The sequence below is a fragment of the Nanorana parkeri genome, unplaced genomic scaffold (assembly GCF_000935625.1).
Source record: "Nanorana parkeri isolate BGI_ZX_2015 unplaced genomic scaffold, ASM93562v1 scaffold441, whole genome shotgun sequence".
Classification (NCBI taxonomy): Eukaryota; Metazoa; Chordata; class Amphibia; order Anura; family Dicroglossidae; genus Nanorana; species Nanorana parkeri.
The window spans coordinates 618550-628356 of NW_017306709.1; the positions used below are offsets into that span (position 1 = coordinate 618550).

The 9807-nt window shown below is 47.1% G+C and overlaps 1 protein-coding gene across 1 annotated transcript in view; it reads left to right on the forward strand.

Annotated features, from left to right (window-relative positions):
* The first annotated feature begins 1145 nt into the window (after positions 1–1145).
* Positions 1146–9807, forward strand: part of LNPEP (leucyl and cystinyl aminopeptidase) — a 91590-nt gene continuing 82928 nt past the window's right edge. Inside the window, exon 1 of the mRNA XM_018560229.1 lies at positions 1146–1207. Coding sequence (XP_018415731.1) covers positions 1189–1207 — 19 coding nt within the window. The 5' untranslated portion in view covers positions 1146–1188. The remainder of the gene's footprint in view (positions 1208–9807) is intronic.

The following is a 9807-nucleotide window of genomic DNA, read 5'->3' on the forward strand; positions in this document are numbered from 1 at the left end:
CCAGACAGTTTCAAGAGAGAGGAGGGGACCTGGCAGCATACCTTATCCTGCCAGGTGAACGTCCCCTCCTCTCTCTGCCGGCAACCATCACCAAGGTGGCCAACGGCAGGTATCAATAAGATGGCAGCGCATGTGCAATGATGTCACGACGGGACGCCCTGATCCAGGGTACATGGCACATGTCCCGGGAGCCACTTGAAGGGGGAAGAGGGGCGCTGTTCCGCGGGTCAGCAAAAGTTCGCCAACTCACCAAGGCAGCTGACTTTTTGTTTAGCTCTGGCAGCAGGCATCCCGCCCAGCTCCTGGCAACCATTGACGTCACTATCTGCCAGGACCTGGGAGGGAAGCCATAGGTGCATTTTATAGGAGATATGCCTCTGGACACAGCACAGGTTCACTTTAAAGTCACACTAAACACGTATCATCTACATAGACATGCTCCATTGACTTTATCACAGGAAATACACAGGAGAACACATTACCTTCACATAACAGATGTGTGCACACAGCAGGGGGAAGAGTCAGTGCAGCAGGAAGCTGATGTATACATGGAGGAGAAGGAGGATGAAGATATAAACGTATATAAGGGAAGCTGCTCCTCCTCTGCACTGTTCTATTTTCTCTCCTTTCTGACTTGCAGCATTGATCGGCCAGTGTGTGGCTAGGGAAAGGAAGTGTCTGCAGGTTGTGGCACTCACCGGCCACTGAAGTGTTAAATCTTCTCTGGCTCAGCGCTCATGTACACAAGCTTCTCATGAGGCCGCACTGTCAGTGCCGGTGGGAGGGGTCATGGTGCCTGGTGGGAGGGGATATGTCGCCCAACATGGAGTGGAGAGGCTGGTGGGAGGTGCCTAGCTAGAAGGGGATTTTTGTGGTGGGAGGGGCATGATGCATGGTGGGCGGGAACATAGAGCCTGGCAGGGAGGTGACGTCGTGCATGGTGGGCGTGGACATCATGCCTGGTGGGCGGGGATGTGTTGCCTGGCAGGGAGGGTGAGAGGAAGTGTACAGTCCGGGCAGACCACCCTCCTTCTCCTCCAGCAGTAGCTTGTTGTGTCCCAGCACAGACACAGAGACCGGGGCTCCAGTACTGGATCATGATGGCTGATCTTTAGGTGCCGTCACCCTGCATTGCCTTCCCTCCATAGTGACACCGAGTACCCGGAGAAGACCCAGCTCTGCCTGGACATGGAGCCCGCATCTAACGGCAAGTATCTGCAGAGTTCATGTGGAGGGCTCGGGGCACACGTGAATGTCACGGAGCTTCTGCCAGCCGTGCTGGAGCCATGACATTGCCCTGAGCTGTCCGCTAGGATCTGTGCGGCTCCTGAGTCCCTGGAGCATCATGGCTGCATGCTTTCTCCCCCCTGTGATCTCAGTGTAAACATTGGAGCCATTCTGTAATGTATGGGATGTGTCAGGTGCCCTGCCCAGTCCTGGGAGCTTGTATCTGCTGTGGACTGACAGGCTGCTGTCAACTGTTGCGAAGGTCATAAAGGGAGCATTGGACATATGGGGAGATGCCTACGGGGAGCACTAAATAGTAATAGGGAGCAGTGTAGACCCACAGGGAGCACTGAATACCAATAGGGAGCAATGTAGACCCACAGGGAACACTGAATACCAATAGGGAGCAATGTAGACCCACAGGGAACACTGAATACCAATAGGGAGCAGTGTAGACCCGCAGGGAGCACTGAATACCAATAGGGAGCAATGTAGACCCCACAGGGAGCACTGAATACCAATAGGGAGCAATGTAGACCCACGGGGAGAACTAAAGACCAATAGGGAGCAATGTAGACCCGCAGGGTGCAGTATGTAGCTGTATTTACCCACAGGGAGAAGCGTGGATCAATAGAGAGAAGTGTGTACCCATAGGGAGCAGTGTGCATCAGTAGGTAGCTGTTTTTACCCACAGGGAGCAGCGTGTATCAATAGGGAGCAGTGTATATCCATAAGGAGAAATGTAAGGACATGGGGAATGGTGTATATATACCCATATGGAACAGTGTGTATCCATAAGGAGCAATGTAAAGGCATAGGGAACTGTATATAAACTCGTCGGGAGCAGTGTGTATCCATAGGAAGCAATGTATACCAGTAGGGAGTGGTGTCTATTGGTAGGGAACTGTATCTAAACATAGGGTGTGGTGTGTATCAGTAGTAGCAGTATATACCTGTACAGGGCAGGGTGTGTCAGTAGGGAGCAGTGTATACACATAGGGTATGGAATATACCTGTAGGGAGCGATATAAAGACATAGGGAACTGTGTGTATATTTGAATACCAGTAAGGAGTGATGTCTGTTGGTAGGGAACCGTATATAACTATAGGGTATGATGTACCTATAGTGTCATCCCATACATGACACTATTGGTTTGTATCAGTAGGTAGACCTAATTACCAATAGGGAGCGGTGTGTGGCCTTAGTAATTTGGTGAAGGTGTGTGATCCAGCCAGAGATGGTTTGTGTATCAGAACAGGAAGTCCTCCTGGCTCATACTTGTGGCTGACAATCTCTGCAGTCAGCTGACACTCCGTTCTGTGGGGTTAGGCCTGTTGTCTACTTTAATTATGAGGCAAAGCCTGTGCTACAAGCCCGCAAATCATGTGAAAGGTCGTTCCAGCGCTTTCTGTTACAAGTGTGCATTTAAAGCTGAACTCCAGGGAAGCAGCTACTACTAGAGGTGCACCGAAATACCATTTCTGACCGAAACCGAAAGTAAATAAAACATTTCTATCCTTTTTTTGAAAAAAAAAAAATTAAATTTTTTTTTTTTTTTTTACTATTTTTATTTTTTTTTTTTAACTTTACACAGAGTCCTGAATCTCTTATTCTGCAGCCCCTGTTATGAATGAACAGCAATCCTCTATACTGAGTGTTCCTGTTCATTCAGAACGTGTGAAGATAGTATGTTTACTATAACCACAATCATGAATGAACAGGAAGTGATGTAGAACACTTCCTGTTCATTCAGAACTGGGGACACAATAAACATTTTATGTCCTTAATTATTTACAAGCAGTTGGCGATCAGCTGATCGCTGAGTGCTTGTACCCGCACTCCATCTTGACTCGCTGTCACAGGAGGCTGACCGGTGCGGGAGAAGAATTCGGTCTCCTGTGACAGCTGACATCAAAAAGGATGTTAAGCTATTTACAATGCTGATGAAATCTCTTACAATGATGCTTCTTGATGTTTAAAAGTTTGTTTCCTGCAGAAACAGCTGGTCCTCTGAGCACTGGTCCCGACTTCCTGTTTTAGGTGACTCCTCAAGCACAGTGCTATGCAGTCACCCTTCTGTGTACTAGTAAGCTATGTCTGTCTCACACAGACACAGCAACAGCAGATCAAGCTATCCCCCCTCCAACCCCCTCTCTTCATGTTAGTAGATAAACAGTTGCTGGAGTCTGCACTGTCCCTTGTGATCTTGTACTCGACAGGAAGTTCAGGGAAGCTGAGCTGAAAGACTTGGAAGCAGCTGTTCAGAAACATGATGATTGTAAGTGTTTGGGGAAAAATGTAAAGCAATGTTTGCTGAGCAATGTATATTTGTTCTGGTTTCATTATTGAAAAAATTGTTTGAGCGTTTACTACTGCTTTAAACCCCCCATCACTTTTTTTTGTCATCAGTGATTTTTTCCTTCACTTCCTGTCCTGTAGATACAACAGGAAGTGTGGGAAATCTCTCCAAGGTGAGGCAAATCTTCGTTTAGGGCAGGTTCCGGACCAGATCTGGAATGCAGTGCATTGCGTTTTTCCAGCGTTTGTTCTGCGATTTTGATGCTTTTTGGAGCTGTTTTTTAGCTTTAAATGGGCTTTCAGGTGCGTTCCAGTGCATTCAAGACCAGGCAAAAAGGCTTGCACTCTTTCTGTTGATGGCAACTCAAAATGTTAAATTTTCCCTCACTTTCAGTTCCAGTGACAGAGTGAATTTCCCTAGCGGGGACACAACATGAGAACCTGATCTTAGTTCAAGGAGAACTATGGGGTCAGGGCTTTTCCCCATAGTTCTCCTTAGGGTAACGGGAGGAGACAAACTAGCGTCCTCCTGTCACTCTAAGCTCAGTATACCGCAAGCTACAGCTTGCGGTATAATGAGAAGCCGCAGCTGAAGCGGATCCCGACAATTATGTCTGGATCCACCCAGCTGCGTGAGTGACAGCTGGCTCTGCCTATCTAGAGGCAGAGCCAGCTGTATCCGCCCCTCCCCCGTCGGTCAGCGCTGGCGAATCGGAGTGGGGAATCCTGCCCCTCCCCTGTCACGGCAGAGAGCTGTGACATCGAGAAGTGAGCAAACGCCGGTATGTGTTTGCTCACTTCCCGATCTACTGAGCCGACCTATGAAAGTTTAATTGTCGCAGGTCGGCTAGAACTATGAGGTGCGTGAAAAGCACTCACCTCATAGTTCTCCTTTTTAAAGGAGAACTATGAGGTGTAATTTTCACTCAGCCTCATAGTTGGAGCCGACCTGCGACAATTAAACTTTCATAGGTCGGCTCAGTAGATCGGGAAGTGAGCGAACACATACCGTCGCTTGTTCACTTCTCGATCATGTCCCTGCAGAGAGCGGTGACTCACAGTCAACGCTCTCTGCAGGGATTCCCCTCGCTCCGATCCTCCAGCGCTGCCTGGCAGAACAGATGGGGGAGGGGGCGGGTACAGCTGGCACTGCCTCTAGGTAGGCAGAGCCAGCTTAGAAAATGGAAAGTCCCTCTGCACTCCTTACAGCATTCCTGGCCCAAATTGTAATGAGGGTTCTCGCAGTGATAATCATGAATGGCACCGTGCACATCAACAGTAGAAAGCAGGAATCACCAGCACTTAATAAATAGTTTACATATAGTAGACGAAAGAACCAACGTTTTGGGGCCACATCAGGGTGATGAAGGGACCCTGTGCGTTGTTATAAAACATTTATTCTTACCCATATTTTTAGTAAAACATAAAAGTCAGGGTCACGTCGGTTAAATAGACACCAAACATGTCAAGCCTTAAAATTGCGTGCGCCCGCAAAAATCGCAAGAAACGCCCATAGGCGACGATTAAAATGCTTTTACTGCTCATCAGTTTAGTGTTATCAGTGATTAATGGCTCTAAAATGATTGCTCTCACTCAGACGTTTGCGGCGATATGTAACATGTGCGGCACAATAGGCGCAATCATCGTTTTCACACGTAGGCGCACCCGACTCATATCTGTGTGTGTATGTGGGGGGCGGGGACTTACATTTTTTTTTTTTCTTAAAAAAAAATTTTTATGCTTTTTTTTTATGATACTTTAATTTTTGTATTACTTTCTTTTTTTACACACAACTTTATTGCTATTACATGGGGGGGGCTAAGAAGCCCCCTATGGGATAGCCAATTTACATGACAGGTCCTCTTTATGGAGACATCAGGGGTCTCGAAGACCCCTAATGTCACCTAAGGACCTCCAGAGAAGCTGATGAAGCAGAGATTGGCATCATCAGCTTCTCTAGCTAGAGAGTGACACTGAATGCAGGAAGTGATGTAATATACATCACTTCCTGCATTCGGGGACTGAGGAGATCAAAGGGAGTTCGTGTACTGAACTCCCTTTTAATCTCCTGTCACAGCCATGCCTGTCCCGGCCGCATCGGGCACAGCGGATCTCGGGACCGGCAATGGCAGTGACAGCTGCTAATACAAGCGATCGGGCGTCTCTAGAGACGCTCGATCGCTTGACTGTGTTAGGCCCCGTTCACATTGAGCGATTTATCGCGTGGTAATTCCCGCCATATCGCGGCTATTTACCGCGCGATATCGCTCTCCAATGCATCTCAATGGGGCAAAGGGTCCTGCTGTCGTGGGTCGTGGGTCGTGTGTCGCTACAGCAGGACCCTTTTTGGAGCGGATTTTCCCGCGATTCTCGCTTGCTCAATGCAAGCATTTGCGCGATATCGCACAACATGCAAATCGCGTGACAAACGTGCGATTTGCGAATCGCGCAATGTGAACCGGGCCTCAAGCTCCCGGCCAGGAAGCTGCTCGTCGGGCTCCACCGTCCTCTCGTCACAGACCAGTGGACAAGTGGATTTTTCAAGCCCTGCTCATGGTATTTGTAGTCTTGCCACAGCTGAAGGGCCGGAGTTTGCCCACCCCCGATATAGAGGTTAGCAAGAGAAGGCTTGTTTGCATCAAAAACCAGTCTGACTAATTTTCCTGTAAAATGACTTTAGTTTCAGCAAATATCAATGTAGAGCCTCTTTGATGACGCGGAAAGCAATCTGATTTGGATGTTTCTGCACATCCGATGACATCACGAATATTTCAGCAAGCCTGCCAGATGAACTACCCTGCTTGCCTAATTGGTAAATTTGTCTTCAACTTAGAAAACATTAAAGTCCTGAGTTTTATTTATACTCTTGAAAGCAACAGTGCAAGTGATTGCCAAGGCAGTCCTGGGAAAAGTGCCTAATAATCCCAGAATGCCTCATCCATTGTGTACTTTACTTCAAACCACATTCTTCACAACAGTGACATGTCCGTGTGCTTCATTACAAGGACCGACACGTAAATTGTATATCGGATGTTTTCCTCCACCGTGTACTATATACCCATACAATCAAAGCTTTATTCTAAAGATCATGCCAGAGTTAAAGGACACATTTTCTGATAAATGTAGAAATTCCATACGGGTAATTATTGTATTTTTTTGCTCGGTTTACGTTTTTAAAAATATTTCTTCATCCTATTTACATCTCGGCTCTATGACTGGCTGTCTGTCCAAACTTGGAGTAAAATAATGGCGCTAGCTTTGACTTTTTAGCCTCCCTAAAATGGCATAGAGCATAGAACCAGACAGGAAAGCTCCATACAATAGCAGATTACCTGTCAATGTTGTCAGTAGCTCTGTTACATTCAGTTTTCCATTTTAGGTTTAGTAGCTTTTTAAACAAAACCCTTATAAAGGTATAATGGCTTACATGGCTGATGTCCTTCTAAAGCTTTGGTTCTCAACTGGTGGGTTATGAGCCAAAAGTAGGTTGCGACCACGTGTTCAGTGGGTCATCGCACGCCTTCCACTATGCTAGGTGAGAGACTCCTCAACCTTCCCCTAGTGCAGCACTGTCTGTTCTCACATCAAGCAGCCAACCAAAATAAGCTGCCCGGTGCCGAGTGTCAGCTCAAGATGGGATGGGGCTGTGCATGCATTGCTTACAGCTCCCTCACATGTCCTATAAAGGGGCCTGGACCAGAGTGACATCACGTTCTGGCTCCCGCCACCTCTACAGGGTGCACCAGGGAGCAGTACCAACAATGCACATATGGATGGAGCTCTGCCACAGCACAGCAGCCCACACTGGATCCCAGGATGAGGATCCACTCCAGTTCTCGTAAGGTAAGGAGACTAGGTGGACATTAAAAACAATTTTAGTGTGTGTGGTTGTGTATGTATGTCAGTGGCTACAGTACTTTTTGACTCGTTCAGCAAGAAGAAGTCTGACCCTTAGATGGGAAAGTCTGCTACCTCTGAAGCTAGAAAGAGTTCATTTCACTTCTCCCAGTCATCTAGGCCCAAGTCCAAGCCTGGTATCCAGTTCCACCGCAAGCCTTAGACTCCCAAAGCCTAGAAGTCGTCCTCTTAATGAGGGGATGCCAGATCTACACTCCTCTCTCGGGGAGATCATTGCTACTCAAACCTGTTTACTTCCACAAGACAATCTCCTGATGCTCCGCTCTCAGGTTAGGAGTCTGAGTAGGCGAACACTTTGCTTTTAAATGGTACACTGTCCTTGATGGTTGCCTCCTTCAAAGCAGGTCCACATTTCCAATTTCACTCCAGGGTTCAACTCAACATTCTGGCTGCGTGGGACAACATGGCACAGTCTCTGGACAACTGTATGTGCCTGACACTGAGGACCAGGTTGTTCCTGGCCTGGTGGCTCACAACAGCCGTGGAGTTAGATACATCCTATTTTCTGTAGGTCTGGAAAATTCTCACAATTCAGACACCAACTTGACAGGCTGGGCAGGAGGCCTGAGCACTCTTTCGGTGTAAAGCGCTTGGTGGTCGGTGGAAGCTTGCCTCCCAGTAAACATACAGGAACTCTTTATGGACTCTCTCATATTGCCTGTATCTGCTGTCCCAAGAGCCGCTGTTTTTTTTTTTTTCTGTGACCTCACTGAAGGAGACTGTGGTGAAACAACAAGCTTTCAGTGAGGATCCTGTAGTGCTTCTTCTGGCTCCACCATGTTGACTATTCTCTGGTTCCTCTAGCGCAGTGTTCCCCAACCCCCGGTACCGGTCCGCAGACCAAATGGTACCGGGCCGCACAGTCTCAGTGCGTTCCGGTTATGCAATATATGGCAGTGCACGATCCCGGTGTTCGAACACCGGGGCCCCGCACTGCCGACGGGCTTCACAACTAGCGTAAATAGAGGAATTGGGGAGTAAGGTTGTATTTTTTAACATTATGGGCAAGGAGGACAGGTTGGTGTGGTGCCAGCACTGATGTTGGAGCTCTTTAGGAACAGCTAAGATGATGAACATTCTTTGTGTTATTTCACTTGCCTAATCACACACAACAATGAAACAATGTCAGGGTGGAATTTTACTTTTTATTCGTTAAAAGCCTATGGTGCCAAATGTTTGTTTCCGCTTGCTGTTGTATGTTGGTGACCACTTCTCCTTCACTCATGTTAACACTGCAGCAGCAAGTAACCATTTCCTGGTTTGATTATGCTGAGGAAATAGACTAAGCAAAGGCAAATTTTATTTGCTTAATTTTTGGTTGCTGGGAGACAGTTTGGCACAGCTCTCTTTTACTGTCTTTTATGGCAGCAGACCAGCTTGGATTCAATCTGAGGCATATCATATCTAAAACTGTTCAATCTATTTACAAGATACAGAAATCCGGTAAACAAGCAAATGCTGTTATGTCCTAGGCACTGAGTTGTGAAAAATCAAAAGCCATTAAAGCCCACTTGAACTGATCTTCTGGTTAGTAGACCTTTAGCAGGTGCCTTCATGTTTAGCTTTTAAGACAAGCAGCCTGGGAACCCCAAAACCTGGGCTGCATTGGTACGCCAATTCCAGCTCGTGCCTGTAACCAAGAGCCTGGGTCTGTTCCCAACTGCCCTTTGCACTTGGCTGTGTGTGGTCTAATAATGAGGTGTAGGAGCTGCAGGCCAACCATGCAATGTGGTTAAAATCTGCATATCAAAGAGCCTGTTGTCTGTGAAGGTTCTCATTCATGCAGGTCATGGTGTATCTGTAAAAAAAATAGGTCAAGGCAACCCAATACAGCAAGTCCACTTATTTTTTACAGATAAAGTGCCTGTTGCACTTGACTGCTGGTGACTCTGATCCTCTGGAATACCGCAGTAGTTCTTGAGAGTAGATATGTTGGACTGGGTGCCTGAGTGGCCTTCAGGTGGTGTCACGTGAGGGCAAAGTGGAGCTTGCACCCTGTGCAAGTTTCGGCTTTCAGAACATCAAAACTTGCACAGGTATTTTGGGGTAATGGGAGAATAAGAAAGGTGTCTGCCTATGGTGCAACCTGTTTAGAAAACAGCTGATGTGCCTAATATGTGGAAAGTACAGATTCACTTTAAGATCAAAAGTGAATTGTAATGAAAAGAAATCAACTGATATTACATTGAGAGTTCGTTATACGTTATATCTGGGTAAATATTGTAAAACCTGAAGAAGTTTTGTAAATCATGTAGGCTGGCAGTTTTCCATGAGCCATTTCTACTGAATATTTACTTAAAGTGACGCTTAAAGGCTAAAGTCGTCATCCAACCCCCCCCCCCCCCCCCGGCGCCAAAAGTGGG